The sequence below is a fragment of the Vicugna pacos genome, chromosome X (genome assembly GCF_048564905.1).
Source record: "Vicugna pacos chromosome X, VicPac4, whole genome shotgun sequence".
Taxonomy (NCBI): domain Eukaryota; kingdom Metazoa; phylum Chordata; class Mammalia; order Artiodactyla; family Camelidae; genus Vicugna; species Vicugna pacos.
The window spans coordinates 24,851,109-24,867,740 of record NC_133023.1 but is presented as its reverse complement, the minus strand read 5'-3'; the positions used below and the strand labels follow the sequence as shown (position 1 = coordinate 24,867,740).

General features: G+C 35.7%; 1 protein-coding gene across 3 annotated transcripts in view; it reads left to right on the top strand.

Moving 5' to 3' along the window:
* DMD (dystrophin) overlaps positions 1–16,632 on the top strand; it is a 1,854,428-nt gene that overhangs the window by 609,956 nt on the left and 1,227,840 nt on the right. For all 3 annotated transcript variants that reach the window (XM_031673322.2, XM_072956638.1, XM_072956633.1), the window contains one exon: positions 4,388–4,511. In XM_031673322.2, the coding sequence (XP_031529182.2) occupies positions 4,388–4,511 (124 nt within the window). The remainder of the gene's footprint in view (positions 1–4,387; positions 4,512–16,632) is intronic.

The window sequence follows — 16,632 nt, the reverse complement described above, 5'->3', positions numbered from 1 at the left end:
CTTCCAAATATTTGGTACGTATGCATTATACTTTTTACATATTTTGAAACTTCCAAGATAATGGAAGTATTCTTTAAAAAAAAAATCTTGGTTTGGTAATGAACACCCCCCCCAAAGAGACATGGTTTCTCTAGTCTATCTATGGGACTTTATAAATTTTAGTTTTGGTGAGTTTTCGATGAGTGCTTTCATGAAGGAGAGAAAATTGTCACTTCACTGCTAATCATAAATAATGACAAAGATGAACTTTTTACGACATACTTGAAAAATATAGGACAGAATATCCATCAATTACAGGAAGAAAATCGTTTCATGAATAGAGAGTTAAAAGTCATAATTTTCCTAGTAAATGGAAGAGAATTTTACGTTGGATAAAGTTAGACTGGATTTAAGGGCTTGAATCTGTAATAACATATAATAGTACATTAAGTACAGAGTGAAGTGTGTTATGAGAGTAAGATGAGTGAGTAATAAGGAATTTTAAGAATGAGCTGATTCTGAGAGTGTAGAGGCCCATTATAAGCAACTTACTCTATGTCAGTTGATCATCGTTTTGTGAGTGTTTTAAAAGTCAAAAAAAATTAGTAGAAATGAGTGATTTTATGAAGAAGGAAAAATACATGCACAGAATCTAAGATTCAATCTGGCACTGAAAATAGTTCTTCAGTGTTATTCTTGAAGGGTTTGAAAAGGTACCTGAATTACATCTGTATGATATCTTCAGTTGGTGATTAAATACCCAGCCTCAGGTAGTACAAAGCACGATAGAATATACCACTGGCAAAGCACTGAGGAGAATAGATAGCACCCAATTTAGAAACATGTATGGATTTAAATCAAGGGGCTCTGTTAATTTGTCATACATCTAAGCAAAGATATCTGAAAAACATTTAATACCGGTGAAAGTGTGAAAACTAGGGGGCAAACCACAGAAAGTGATGAAGCAATAGCTGCCAAACTGATAAGGAGTGAAATAAATGTACAGTTGTTACTTGGAAGCCAGAGTCTGAGTAGGAGCCAAGAAGGAGAAACCTTGTTCATTTTGCTAAAAGCAGTGGAAATGACACTGAGACTAAGCATTGAGTGTGGGCCACTGGCACTCAGTAGGAGTGTATGGAAGGCCTTTTGAAACTCTGCCTCTCCTTCCCCTTCACTCCTCCACCCTCACTGCTGGCATAAAGACATGGAGACGCCTACCGGCAGAATATTGGAGGGAAGACAAATGCTAACAGCTAACAGTCAACTCCCAGAACTCCAAGGGATGGTGGTGAATGTTAGTCGTTGGAGTATAGGCTGATTGTTTATTACACTGGGAAAGAAAAAGTTTTAGTCAGGAAATCATAGATTGGTGGGAATAAGAAGCCCGAATGGAAGCAACAGAAAATAAAATGTTAAGATGAGTGATAGCTCAGAGCTTAAATAATGTAAGAATTGGGTTTCGGTTCCACCTATTTTCAAAGGAATCAAGATTTCACAGTGATTGAAAGAAAAAGAGTCTGGCAGCTGAGAATAGTACAAACTCATTGAAATTTTGTTTCATTCCATTTCAGGAAGAGTTACATAATAACCAATGTGCCTATGACTAGGTATTTTTTCCTAAGTAAAGCACTCTACTTCTACTCATAACTGCCCTAAAAAAATTTGAAATCCCTTAAAAATAAATCTATAAATCAAAGAGTATAATCACTCTCCAAAAATCTTCTTATATAGAGGAGAAATTCAGGCACTTTTTGCAATCTCTTTCCAAATTTATAAGATTAGGCAAACAAAAAAATTGAAAGAGGAAAGACCTCTGTATGGAATTTCACATCCTATTGCCTGAATTGATCTGAATTATTAGAACTACATGCCAACTGGTGCCCAGGCCCCCCTTAAAATCTTTGCCGTCTGTGCAGCAAGCCAATGGTTACCATGGTGTTGACTCCACAAAGCCTTCATTGTGTGAAGGTAACCAATTTACTTGGCAGAGCCTCTAGTCTGGAAGCTGATTTAATTTTAATTCATTGAAAAGGTGTTTTTTGATTATCCTTACAAAAAGTCACAGTGTGAGCTGAGCCCCAGTTCAATCTCTAAAGCATTTTATTTTGTCAAATGGGTGCTTTGCTAAACCAAACTCCTTGTTGATGTGGACTGCTGCATTTTCATCTCTGTTATTTGTGAGTTTAATACTATGTCTGGCATATAGTAAACACTTAGTGTATATTTTGTGGCAAAAACAAAGGGAGGCATTTGACTTTTAAAAGGAAACACACAGTTTCACATTTTTCAGAAAAACAGATGTCCAAAAGTATTATAAGAGTCTTTTGAAAATTTTTTACTTTGAAACTGAATAAATAAACTTTGCCCTTTTTTTCAATTGATTGGCGACGGTGATAAAGGATAATTATGACACATGTGCAGACGAGACCAATGTAAATTCCAGGCCTGGTGAACCAGGCCCTCTTTGAGGTGAAGCATATAGTGGTGAACGAGATAAGTGAAGTTCCTTCCCCGATGGTACTAACAGCCTGAAATCAATTAATTTAATTTCTCTGAACCTCCATCTCCTCATATGAGCACAGAGATTGATAATACCTTACCACAGACTTTTGTTAAGTGCAAAAGAGTGTATGCTTTTGGAAGTGTTTTGTGTTCTCTGAAGCTCTTTATCAGCTTAATTTTAAAACAATAGCCTGCAACTAACATGAATAGTTTCTAAGAGGTTTATATGACTTAAAGCCCTGAAATTTGAGTTCAGGAAATAAGTTTTTGTGATAGTGGGAAACTGGCTTAATGGTAGTTTATAGGGAAAAATTCTAGAAGTTTTACCTCAATTTTATTTCTGTGTGAGTTGAAAGTCTAATGTGGAAGTTAAAATGCTGATTCAATTCTTAGGCTTTATCAGTGGAAGCATTTGTAAATAAAGAAAATCATTGTCTGTTCTTCCCTGATTATACTAAACACTATTGATATGATCCCTTTAAGAAACAAATTTTAAGGAAAGTATGAAACTGACAAACCATGGAATATCCATTGAAGTAATTGGGAGTAGGGTAGGCTGACCATCACATATCTTCTTGTGGCTTGAAGGAACTAATTACAACTATTTGAGGGTTGTACTGGAAAAGAAGATAGAGCATGGTAATTACAGTATCTTACTTGGTGTCTTGTATTTGTTTTTTCCTTCTACTCCACAAATTTCCTGTGAAAACTGAGTGAGTCATTTATTTTTCTGGGTACATTCGTTTGGTTACCTGTTTGTTTTGTTTAAAAAACGATCAGATTAGATGGCCTCTAAATTCCCTTTATCACAGATTCTTTACAGGTTCTGATACAATCTGTAGGTTCTTTCTCATGAGAAATGCACACAGAATTGTGCCTGGAATTTCAAGTGATTCATAGACATTTTCCACCTTTGCAACTCATCTTTGATTCCCCCCAAATCGCTGCTTTAACTATACCTGAATCACCTGGTCAGAGTTAATAGTTTATTCCCATTAACTCCAGATCTCTGGAATAAAGGAATGTTTGAGAGTAACAGTATAGGTGATCATATACCTATTTCAGCATAACAACCCACTCCCAAATTTAACGGCTTAAAACAGCAGTTATTTATCATTTCTCACAATTTTGCAACATGGGCAGGGCTCTTTGGGCAGTTCTGTGAGTCTGGGTGGAGTCAGCTGGAGCACTCACTTGGTTATATTCAGCTAGCATTTGAGATGAGTCAGAAGGTCAAAGAAGGCTTTATTCACTTGCCTACCACCACATGCTCTTCCACGTGGTCTCTCCACCTGGCAAGATTGGGCTTCGTTAAGGCACTTCAGGGTCGTTGGAGTTCTTATATAACAGTTGTCTTCTCAGAGCGTGTGTTCTAAGAAGACACGATCCAAGGTGCACGCACTTATCAAGCCCGTGCCTGCGTTACACTTACTAATATCCCATTTGCTCTAGCAAGTCACATGGCCAAACACAGAGTCAGTATGGTTGGAGACTTCAAAAAGTGCTTGAATAGCTGAGGTATTGTTTAATGGGGGGCCACCAATGGGGATTTTTTTGTTTGCTGTAAATGCTTTGCAAAAAGAGAGTTATCTTGGGAAGCAGTAATTTTTCAGTCGGTGCAAACATTCAAACAAAGGCTGAGGGATAGCTTATAGGAGATACTGTGGAAGTCATTGCTACATTGAGATGAATAAAATGACCTCTGTGATCATAAGACGAGATCAAAGATGATTCCAAATTTTGAACCAACCTGAGTAGGGAAATAGTAGTGCTATTAACTGTAATAGGGGCATCAGGCAGGAGTCTCAGATTAGGAGAAGAATGGTAAAAGGGAATAGATTTTTTTTTCCCATACAGGAGAAAGAGATAATCAAGGAATAATGACCCTTATTCTTTCCTGTCTTAGGTTGGATGTCGATATAACTGAACTTCACAGTTGGATTACTCGTTCAGAAGCTGTGTTGCAGAGTCCTGAATTTGCAATCTATCGGAAGGAAGGCAACTTTTCAGACCTTAAAGAAAAAGTCAATGTAGGTTTTGCATTCATTTTTATGTGTTTTCCTAAGTTTTGCTGCTTATAAACTCTATGCTCTGTACTCTCCAATTCTAATAGAGTTGGAAAGATTAAAGTAATATGATATAATGCTTTTTAAATATATCTTTAAAATATATTTTACATATCAAGTAGAATCAAAGATTAGCCTAGAGAAATCTTTCCTGATTCTGCTGTGACTGACTTTTTCATAAACCTTCTTTAACTTTTGTACTGTTTAGCTGTAAATTAACAATTTTGTAGCATAAACTTGTATTGATTTTCCTTCATATATTGTTCTGTCCCCTCAAGGCTGGGATTCTAGCAGGCTTGCTTAATACAATGGGATAGATTAGACCTGACCCTTAGAAATATTATACTTAAGACCCTGTTTGTGTTCTCACTTCCATCAGAAAGTTACACTTGTTATACTTTATAGTTATTAGTAATCGTCGTAAATTATAACACATTTACGTTTTCCAGATATTTATGTATTACATTACCATGACTAGAAGATTCCCAGCCTTTTTGAATATTTATGATGAGATGGTTTGCTGTTTTTATTCCCTACCAAAACGTTAGAGTTTTGTCCTTCACAGTTGGGGTTTTTATTAATTTAATAAGGACTGCTTTACCTTCAGGGACATTATCAAGGCTTTGACTTTTGATTTTGACATAAACATCCATTTTTGTTATGTAATTGGCAATAGTTTGTGAGAGAATTTCTAACAGGCAGAGTAGATAGTCTGCATTGGGCAAGCTGAAGAAACAAGTATTCTGAATCTTAAATAAATTTTTTTTAGTTGGGCTCTTTTTTTAAATCTTTTTTTTTTTTTTTTGGTCAGGGGAGGTATAATTAAGTTTATTTATTTATTTATTTTTAGAGGAGGTACTGAGAATTGAACCCAGGACCTCATGCATGCTAAGCATGCGCTCTACCTCTTGAGCTATACCCTCCCCCCAAATGTTAGAGTTGTTTTGTTTGTTTTGGGGTGTTTTTCTAGGGGGGAGCTAATTAGGTTTTTTGTTGATGGAGGTACTGGGGATTGAACCGAAGACCTCGTGCATGCTAAGAATGCTCTCTACCATTGAGCTATACCCTCCTCCCCTTAAATAATTTTAACTATAGGAAGGTCACCTGCGTGGATTAATTTTTTTTTGAGCATTTGACTTCATGAATTGCAAAATCTATTAGATTTTTACAAATACAACACTACCACAGATAGAAGGTAATACTTGCTGTGGAGTTGGAACTATTAGAGAACAAAAAAAGACCTTCTAGGAAAAAATAACCTTTTTTAGGCTGCTTAAGGTAGAGAGAGAATTTCATCACCATTGCTCAGAGTTGACTTTTATAAATGGGAAAGTTATTTTAAATTGCTTATTAGCTTTATATGCTATTCTGTTAGCAGCTTAATAATGGATTACTATAAATAGTTTTAAGAAATGGGAATTATGATTATATTGTTAATGTTTTAGTTTTAAAATTAAACTGAAGACTAATATATATGGTAGAAAATTAGCAAAATGCCTTATTTCATAATATACTTATTTGAAGGTATATTCTTTGTTACGATTTTTGAGTGAAATTCCACAAGTAGAAAATTACTTAGAGAAGATGCACTCTATGTTTCAGAGTTCATGTGACATATTCGAGCACTTAAAGTATGAATCACCTTGGGAAGACATTTTATTAGCTAATTAAATTTTTGAATCTGTCTGAATAATCTGCTTATCTGCTTGTCATCCTATTTTTGTATCTTAAAATAGCTTTGATCAAGCAGGAAAATTGAGTTCCAGCATTTCAAGAATATAAATTCACAAATTTCCTGTTATCATGTGGTTACCTAGAAGTAATTTGCATTTAATCAATAGTGCCAGCAATGACAGGCTGAAAGTGCTAAAAAATGTACAATATTGTATGAGTGGTTTTCTGATGCCTTGTGAGTTGCCTTTATGAACTTCTATTCTCATTTTCTGAAATAACATCATTCTTAATTGCCTACTAAAATAAGACATGGTATGATTTACCTAGACATTTCCTTCAGGCTAAATATAATGTATATGTATCAAAAATCCTTGAGAGAAATACATAGTAATGATGATGAATATGCTGTCTAGGCGTACATTAATTTTCTTCTTAACCTGTCAGTTTATGTAGGTTATTTTGAACACTTGGGAGGCCCATCTCATGAACTGGAGTGGTATTAATTCATTTTTAGGCATCCATTAAAAATGGCTAAATATTACCCTTTTTTCCTTTAACTTGAAGTCATAAATGAATGATGTGGAATCAAGTGCTTTTAGCCAATTAGATTATCCTAGAACATTATCAGTTCAGTGTTAGATACTTTTAAATCTAACATAATTTTTCCTTCTCTTCTAACTATGTGTTTTATCTGTATAATTAACACAATACACTTATTTAAAAGTTGAGTTCTAGGGGACATATCTACTCATAGTGTGGTCACTAGACTGCCAATATTGGCATCATCTGTGAGCTTATTAGACCTGTAGGCTTTCAGACCTAATAAAGCAGAATTTGCACTTGAACCAGATCCACAGGTGATTCCTATGTACATAAAAGTTTGAGAATCAATACACAGTCTGACACGTTACTAGACTCCTAGATGTTTCTTCCTCATTCTGTAAATGTCACCACAGTCCAGAATTTCTAGCTGAATTAACAGCTAGCTACTCAGCTTCTTGAATTGAGCACATAGTAATGTAAGTTAGTAATTAAAACAACAAAACAACCTCTTCTTACTACAAGGTGATTGTACAGCTGTTTAATGTTCTCCTGAAAGCCTTCCTACTAGCTGTTAAGGGCAGCAGGCCTCCGGCTCTTCCTGGGACCTGTACTTGCTTACACCCATACCGAATCAACTTTTAACCAAGTTCTGTTGCAAATCTTCACGCCAATGAATTCCTCATTTCCCTTCTCTCTATTGTCTGTTTCCCACCCAGAATACAAGTATCTCTATTCATCTTTCCTTTCTTGTATCTTCATCTCTGTGGTTTTTTGCAGTTTCCTCTGTCTCACTCTTCTTTGTACTTTCTCACACTCACTCACTGTGTATTCTGAAACCTTTCTTCCAAAACAAATTTTGTGTCTTGTATACTCATTCTGTTCTTACACGAAAACTTTGTTCATCTTGAAGATCACCACTAAGACTAAGGGCTCATTCCCCTACTCCATTAGAGTTGCTAGTTTACTCACTTGCCAGGGTCAATTCCAAAGGTACTACTCTTAGGTAAAACTCTCTTCCATTGTGTTTCATGCCAAGTGGCCATCTATCATTCACCATTTCATTATAGTATTTTCTCATTGAGACTTTTGCACAAGGTCCACAATCCTCTCCACCCAGGTTGTGCCTTCATCCTTAAAAATCAGCTCCCGTGGGCTGTCCTACTGTCTCCAGAAGCTTCCATTTCCCTCATCTCCTCAGTTCAGCTACCCACTTGCATAACTACGGTAGATGTTTCACTGTCAGACATTATTCCATTTCTGAAATACCATACTTTAACAGATTTATCAGTACGTCTTCATAAGTTTTCCATGCTTCCCTAGTAAATTTTCCTCAATTTCTCTCAACAGTTACTTCAAGTATTTATGGCTCTCTTCAACTTCTCCCTGCCATTGACAATACATGACTTTCCCTCTTACTTTAATTAAAATAATAGTTATTAAATTATGTGTATTTATGCTTACAGTCTCTTTCTTTCCCTCTGCCTTGGTGGAAGAGACTGTGCTTTGACTAGTTAAGGCTAATCGTCACTGTCTGTGTCCTAAGGAGCCTGCTTCCATTTAGCCACACATCCATGTCTTCAGTCTCTCTCTACTTCCCAGGTCTTTATCATCAGCCTTTAAACAGGCTGTTTTACTATCTTTGAGGAAACCTTCCTCTCCTATAAACCCACATATGAATACTTTTGTCCCTTATTTTCTCAACTTCTCTGCAGGACTAGATCCTATTAACCTCTTTGTCCTTCTTGAAATTCTTTCTTCCTTTGGCTATGGGATCCCACTATCTACTGTTGACCCTTCTTACATTTTTTTGTGGATGTGTTCCATGTTATTTTTCCTTTAATACTGATACTCTCTACAGTTTTTCCTTTGTTTTTCTTCCCTAGATTATTTTCATTGCTTCTCATTCAAATATCTTCTATATTCTAATGAGCCCCAGATACGTATCTTTAGCTCATGTGTCTCCTTTAAAACCTAGACCAATATATCTAATGACCTGATAGACACATTTAATTGAATATTTGCCTGAAAACTCAAACTTCAGACTCCCCCCAGCCCTCCTTTATTCTTTCTTTTTACTTTCCCTCTTCCAGCATCCTAATCCAGAAACCTCAAAGCTTAACTGCGTCATCTAGATTTTTTTTTCCACTGTTCACAAGTCTACCCTTTGACAAATTCAATTAATCTCATTCCCTCGACAGCTCTTGAAACTGTCCAATTCTCTCTATTCCCATCACTACGATTCTGATGATAGCTAATATCATGGCTTACTTCTGATGACAGTCCCTAGCTGGTCTTCACTGTCACTAATTTTGTATTCCTTTAGTTTTCATTTCACTTTTGCCAAAGTGAACTTAGAAAAACATAAATAGTACCGTCTTATGGCTCTGTTTATTATTCATTTGAGAAAGAGAAAAGCAATCACTGAAGCCCAGGAGCTGGCTTGGCGCTACAGGTAGGCTTTGGAGATGCTAGATGCTGTGCCAGTGCTCAAAGCTAGTCTGTGAGCTTCTCCTTTTGGATATGACGAACAGCACAGATTGCCAATGTCAGACAGGCCTCTCTGTGATCATGATGGATCACGACAAAAATGTGACCGTTGTGTAATTGTGTCTCAGTGCAGACAAAAAGAATAACATTGTCCAAACCACCTAAAGTGATCACACATTCCTCATCTTCAATAACATGGCAGATAATACTCCTTTACTAATCGTAGCTTTAAGCTCTCTGCATACTTCCTGCCATATAGATTAAAAAAAATTAAGACCCAATCTTAGAATTACCCCCACTTCCTTACAGAATATAATTAAAGGCCAAACCTTGCTTCCTTGACCAGTCCCATCACCTTACACAAGCCCAAACCCTATGAGCTATTTGTAACATCCTCCTAGAGACTTACTCCATAGTTCCTTATTACATGCCATCTCTCTTGTAACAACTGAATCAACTTAACTTTGTTAATCTACAGGCATGTTCCTGATGTCCTTTGGCTGAAAGGCATTAACAAAGTCAGTTTCTTCATGTTGTCTTTATGAAGACCACCATGACCTAATTCCTATTTAGTTATCCAAAATATTGTTGCGTTGGTTAGATTGTTGGTTTCTAGAAACTAGGGACTGGAACTTAATCTGTTTAGCTTTTGTTTTTTGTTCGTTTTGGTTTGGCTTAGTTTGGTTTTGGTATCCTAGTGCCTAATAGAGTGCCTGGTATTTAACACAATTAGTGTTTGACTGTATGAATAAGTGATTTTTTTTCCAGTTCTGCAGGCACATTTTAGGTCAGGCTCTGCTACCAATATGAAGGATGTAACAACTTCTGAATAAACATTTGAGTGAATAAATTACTTTTTCTGTCAAAGGGCAAAACTTCATTATAGGATGTTAAGTGAATAGAAAATTAATTGCTTCTAAAGTCAGAGTAGGACTCTGGGGAATGTGGAACTTACTTTCATATTAATTAGAGAAGATGTCATGAAAGGAGGAGGCTTTTAAGAGATGCTGGTAAAGAACAGGGCAAGAGGTCATAAATGTTTTTAATCAACTTATTAAAGACTTAGTCAGCTTCCTTGTCTGTGTACTTTGCTTAAAGCTTATTTTAATTATTTGTTTATATTCTTATATAACTCAATTGTATTTTTGATCAATTAATTATTTTTTTTGAATTATAATTCACATACAGTATTAGTTTCAGGTGCCCAGTGTAGTGATTTGAATTGTCTTTTATTTTGCTCTTGAAGTTATACATTTTAGAATTCATAATTTCCTTATGATCACTGGATTTTCATGAGCCCAAACTGTATTTGAAAGTGAGCAATATATTCCTTATGGAATGGTTTACCAATGCCTTTTTTAGCTTCTGTATTCTTTACTTGAAGCTATGTGTACTAGGTACTTTAGAATCTGACTAGTAGCTTCTAAACATATGATCATATATTAAATATATGCTGAGCAAAAATTTTAATATGCTGTTGAGGAAATTTTAAAACTGTGTTCTATCATAAAACACATACTTTTAAGATTAAAAATATTACATGCATATTATACATATGTATATATATGATAAACATATATATAGGGAAATAGGCACACATACAGAGAAGCTGGTGAGTTTCTTTATGAAGAAAGATAATGTTAAGGGCAGAGATGTTTTCATGAAGAAGGTGATTTCAAAGAGGTAGTTTTAGTTACTGATGCTTAATGCTGTAAGAAGTATTGTACTGGGCAAGAAAAAAAAAAACAGTGCCCATCATGAAAGAACTTTCTCTGTAGTAGTGAGGACTGAAATCTATAGATACTTGGACTAACGTTGAAGATGAAATGCGTACAAGAAAATGGATGTCATCATTGAAGAACATTTGGATGAAACCCTTGGCCTTGAAAATAAAGGAACAGCTAATATACATATAACGTAAATATATAGAGAAAAAGGAAGGAAGGGAAGAAGGAAGGATGGCTGAGAGCCATGGAAGAGGAAGAAAGACTGAAGATGCTGAAACATTTGAAAAACATCTGAGAGAAAAAGTTAGTTCCCAGATTTCTAAGACCAGTGAAGTGTTGTTACACTTACTCTCTAGTGGATAACAAAACATCCTAACATGTCAGCATAGCCAAAGATTTTTCACTGTCTGAAAATACAAGAATAACTTAATTAGGGTACTTTAAAATATGATACTCTCTATTTGCCAAATGGGAGTACTTGTTTATTTGCTGCTGAGTCCAAAGAATCCTGGTTAGGACCATAGTCCAGAACTGTTCCTTCTCCTTTGTTCAGTACTATTTCTGCACTTTACAGTCACAAATGTTGGATCATGATTAATGCAACTTTAGTCTCTTCCTTATGAGGCCAGTTCTCTGTTGCCTTGGTATTTCATTCCATTTCTGCTTAAAAATCAACCTCTTCTAGCCTTATGTTTTTATGTTGCTTTTTCATGGAGTTTATGATTTCTTAGTGAAGATGCCAAAATAGTGTTTTCTAAAATTTTGTGTGGTAGACGATTGTTGGAAATTTATACTCCCTCTAGTTTTTTAAATATATGTTTTCATTATTCCATAATTAATGTTATAAGCACCATGTTGTTTCTTTTTCACTGTGTTTGTCTCAACCGAGGCAAGAGTCTATTTAGTTTTGACTTGATGAACTTCACGTGGTACTGTCTGGTTTCTATTTGGGTAATTGTTTATTACCTTTATCAGGACTTCATAACAGTCCTGCTGGAGACCAGGGTGTTATGCCCAACTCTCAACCTAATCTGCACTTTGCCGAAGACTTCATTTGTGTGCCTTTTCTGAGCTTGTAGCGCCAAACCTCACGGGCTGGTTCTAGGACCACTGTGTGTATAGCTCCCAGGATGTGTTACACATTTACACTTTAATAGAACACTTGATCTTGGGGTGGGATGAGAGAGACTGTAATATTTTATATGGAGGTATTCTGCTACTGTAGACATCACTTGACTATGCATCTGCTGTACACCAGGCGCTATTCTATGCACTGGAGATAGCATGAAGAAGGAAATGCAAAAGGCTACCTGCCCTTACACAGTTTAGATTCCAGTGGGGAAGATGGAAATTGAGCAGCTTATTATGGAAAACATAGATGAAAATAAAGGAAGAATGAGAGCTAAGAAGTGTGTGCTTGTGTAGATAGAGTGGCAATAGAAAGCCTCATCGAGAAAGTGACATTTAAGTAAAGATCTAAAGGCAATGAGGAATTTACACATACCTGAGGCAGGAGAATTTCAGGCAGAGGGGAGAGTAAATGCACAGCCCAAGGAGGTAGGTGCTTATGTAGAGTGTCAGGGAACAACAAAGGACGTGTCTGGAGCTGAAATATCAAGGTGTTCAGTAGAAGAGGTTAGAGAGGTCAAGGACATGGAGGTCAGATGAGGCCATGGTCAGGACTTGAGCTTTTACTCAGAGTGAGAAGAGAAGCTACTGGAGAGTTGCACTGGCTTCATCTGTCTGCTGTGTTGAGAAGGTATCTTCAGGGAGCAAAGGGAGGAGCAGAAATACCGTCTGTTAGACTGTTTTGAAACATCCAGACTCCCAAGCAATGATGGGGTCTTTTGACTAGTGCAGTAGTCGTGAGCACACTTATAGCATCACGTCCTGGATGTGCTTTGAGATTAGAACCAACAGAACTTTCTGATGGATTGAATATGGGGTTTGATAGAAAGGAGTCAAGAAGGATTTTTCATTTTTGGCCTGAACAAATGGAAATGCAGTTGGTGGCCTAGGACGCGCTAAATTTAGAGGTCAGGGAGATGAGGAGGAACCAGCTTAGGAGACTGAGTAAAGGCAGTCCTTGAGATCGGAGGAAAGGTGTGTGTGCTTGTAGTCTAGGAGGCCAAAGCAACATTCCCAAGAGGAGGAATCCTCTGAATCAAATTACGGTGAAAAGTTAGCTGAGGACTGAGAACCAGCCTTTGAATGACATTGCATGGAGGCTAACGGTAACATGAATAGCAGCAGTTTTGATGGAAACTGAGTAAGGGGATAGGTGTTTTTCCTTTTTTTTTAAATAATGAGGCTAGTGTTTACTTTGTAAGGTTGACCCATGGAAGGCCAATTTTCTTCTTGAGGGCACATAGTTCTTTAAAGGAAAGGGATATGCTCTCCATTTTCCAGAACCATGTTCCTCTCCAGACTTTGTTTTTGGTGTATGATTTTTTTATTTTTTCTGTGTGTTTTACATATATTTTGTGGAGAAAATGAGAGAAGATAGAAGCATTATGAACTACTAATCCCACCTCTTTTAAAACAGAAGTTTATAATATTTTATTTGAGAACAAACGTGTGTGGCCAGATCCAGGAAAATGGGAAGTTTCAGTGGTATCAATGTAGTCAACTTCTTTACAACTTTTTATATGTGGTTATTTGGACCTGTCATACATTTCTGTGAGCAAGGTACTCTAACCAGCTCTTATGGCAAAAATTTTTCATAAACTTATTTTTAAGATTACCAAGATCACCTTTCATTAGAATGACCACATGTGCCACTGTGTCTGGGACGTTCTAGGTTTCTGTCATTTCATTGTCACAATTAATATTTGTTAATTATTTCTAGCTTCCTATTAAACTAAAAACCCCAATTTGGGAAATATATAATATAAAGAGCCTCCTTTAATCCCCACAGAATCCCTGGAGGGTGGGTATCTTGAATGTCATTTTACATAGAAGATATTGAGGCTAAGAAAGGTTGAATCGCTTTCCAAGTGTCAAATAGCTAGTAAGCAGTGGAGAAGGAATTCAAATCAACTGAGAACAGAGTGACTCCCAAACTTTTCTTTTCATTACCTTCTTTACTATTTTCTTGCTACCCTAAATTTTCTCATTTTTATCAACCATCTATAGCTGTGTCTGAAATGAAATATTTTCTGGACCCGTCATTGACTTGTTCATATTCCTCAAGGCACATCTGTGCCAATATTTCTCTTTATTTTCCAATATTCCTCTTTAAAGTGATATAACTTATCAGAACCAGACATCATCTAAACACTGACAAATACACAGAGGCTATTAACTAATTCTTTCTCAGACCTCTGTGTCTATTTATGTATCAGTTACTTTATATATAATATACTTCTGGCAATGGAGTGCAGTAACTGAGCTGTACACAGAACTGCCAACCAGCCTATAGACTGTCCGAGTCCATACTAAGTGACCAGGCATTCCTTCTGATACCTGGGTGCCCATGGTGCATTAATGGTTGAATATTTTGAATACCATCCCTGAGTACATCCAAACTATCAGGTTCCTTTTGCTGTGAGTTGTACTAGGATATATTCAAATCCGTTTGATTCATTTTCATTGAAATACCCCTAGAAGCATCAGAGTATATTTGAAAGAGAGCTGAACTTAAAGCTAGATCCTCAGGGTTCTAATTTTTGATTTAAAACGTTCTACTTCTGTGATCTTGGATATATGACCTAATCTTATTGGTGCTCAATTTTCCCTTTGTCTAAAATAGGATAAAATAATGCTGATTCTTTCTATCTCACAGAATTATTATGAAATACATATGAAATAATGTACATACACTGTAATTTGGTACAGAGTGTAAGGAACTCCCGTTTTTATCATGATTTTTGTTAGTGTTTTCAAATATTTCACAAACCTCTCTGTGCCTCACTTTGCATTTCTGTCAAATTGGGAGAGTAATAGTACCTACTCCATAGATACTGTTTTGTTGTAGTGGTGATGGTGGTTATTGTTTTTATATATATTAGAATAACTAGAATAATGTGGGCTAACCACACAAGATATTTGAGCTGAAGTATTAACCCTGAGATACTCAATTATAAATTTGTGTCTCTGTTAGTAATACTAATTGATTATTCCATTAGTTGCTTAGAACAAAGAGATTATGATAATGACATTTAGAAGCCCATTGATAATTTTTTAGATCACTTATAAAGACAAGATGGTATTCTGACTCTATTCTTTATATAATTTTACTTAAAAAAAGCAAAAGCTCAATGTGGATAAAATACAACCACTATGATAGGAAAGGCTAATAATTCAAAGAACACCAGTTTGTTATCATTGTTCTTGTTGTTTTGTTGTAGTACAAATGTTTTTTCTTATTTTCTCTCTTTTTTTTCCTGCTGTAGTTCAAATTTGGGACACCTAAAATCCTGCTGTAGCTCTTGATAGTTGTGAATATTTGAATATTATATATTTACTTAGAATGTGCTTACTTTTCTGAATGCTCAGTTCTTTGCAAATGACACATTTTAGTGGAGAACACATTTAAAGTATTGGGAAACATGTGCCAGTAAGATGCTAAGAACAGAGAATTTAGAAGACAAAAGTTGAGAATTGAGAAAATGTGAATTTTGGAGTTTCGTCTAGGTTTTTATTTAACAGCATACTATGGCTGCTTTATTTTCATGGACTTTTCAGTTCAGCTACCAAGTTAGAACCTTCCATGGTTGTGCACATGCTTGTGTAAACAATTCAGTAATGTCTTTGTGAAACTGACTTTCAAGATAACCCACAAGTTTCACTTGCTAATTGGTATGGGATCCTGGGAGCATATAATCCCCAAATACCAAAATCTGTGTACTTAGAAATTTTCTAGTAGAATCCAAGATACTAAAATGTGTCTTTCACCTTTGGAGTTTTCATGCCAGTGAGATGAACTGAGTTCTCATTTCCTGCCCTTGACGACATAATGTAAGTGTATATATTCCAGGTTGGCTATAAATACTTAAATTTGTATTTAGATCTGTGGCATTTAAACAATACACCTCCCACCTGTACTCCAGTATTAAACTTTGGAATATTTGTTTAAATGCCTATAGATCTAAATAAAAATGTAAAAAAGTAGTCTGATATAGAATAACCTCCTGCCACAAACTAAGGTGAAATCTTTGTATAATGCCAATATTTCATCACAGAGGTATTGCTCTTACTGTATGTTAAATGCATTATAGCTTGCTTTTTATGCAGGTAGTTAGTTTCAGGATAGATAACATATATTGTTATACTCAAATCTTTTTAATGACTATAGTAATACAGTTTCACTGCATCATAGTTTAAAATCTATATCTCTATAGAGACGTCGTTATTAGCTGAACTCAACAGTATCAAATGCTAGATTTTGTTAAATAATTGTGTTTTTGTTGTTCAAAAGTTAACTCCGATTTGGGAAAATGAACAAAGGAATCTATAAAGTTATATAAAACTGAATCTATTTTTCCTTGAATTGGGAGTACTTTGAGAATTTTAGTCAGAAAAATTAGCCTGTGTTCTTGTATTTAGATAAATTTTTTTTTGCTAAATTATTCATACTAGTATACATTTCCCCACTGTATATACTTACTGGATTTTATGTTTGATTTTTAATACAGAGTATGTAGACTTACGTT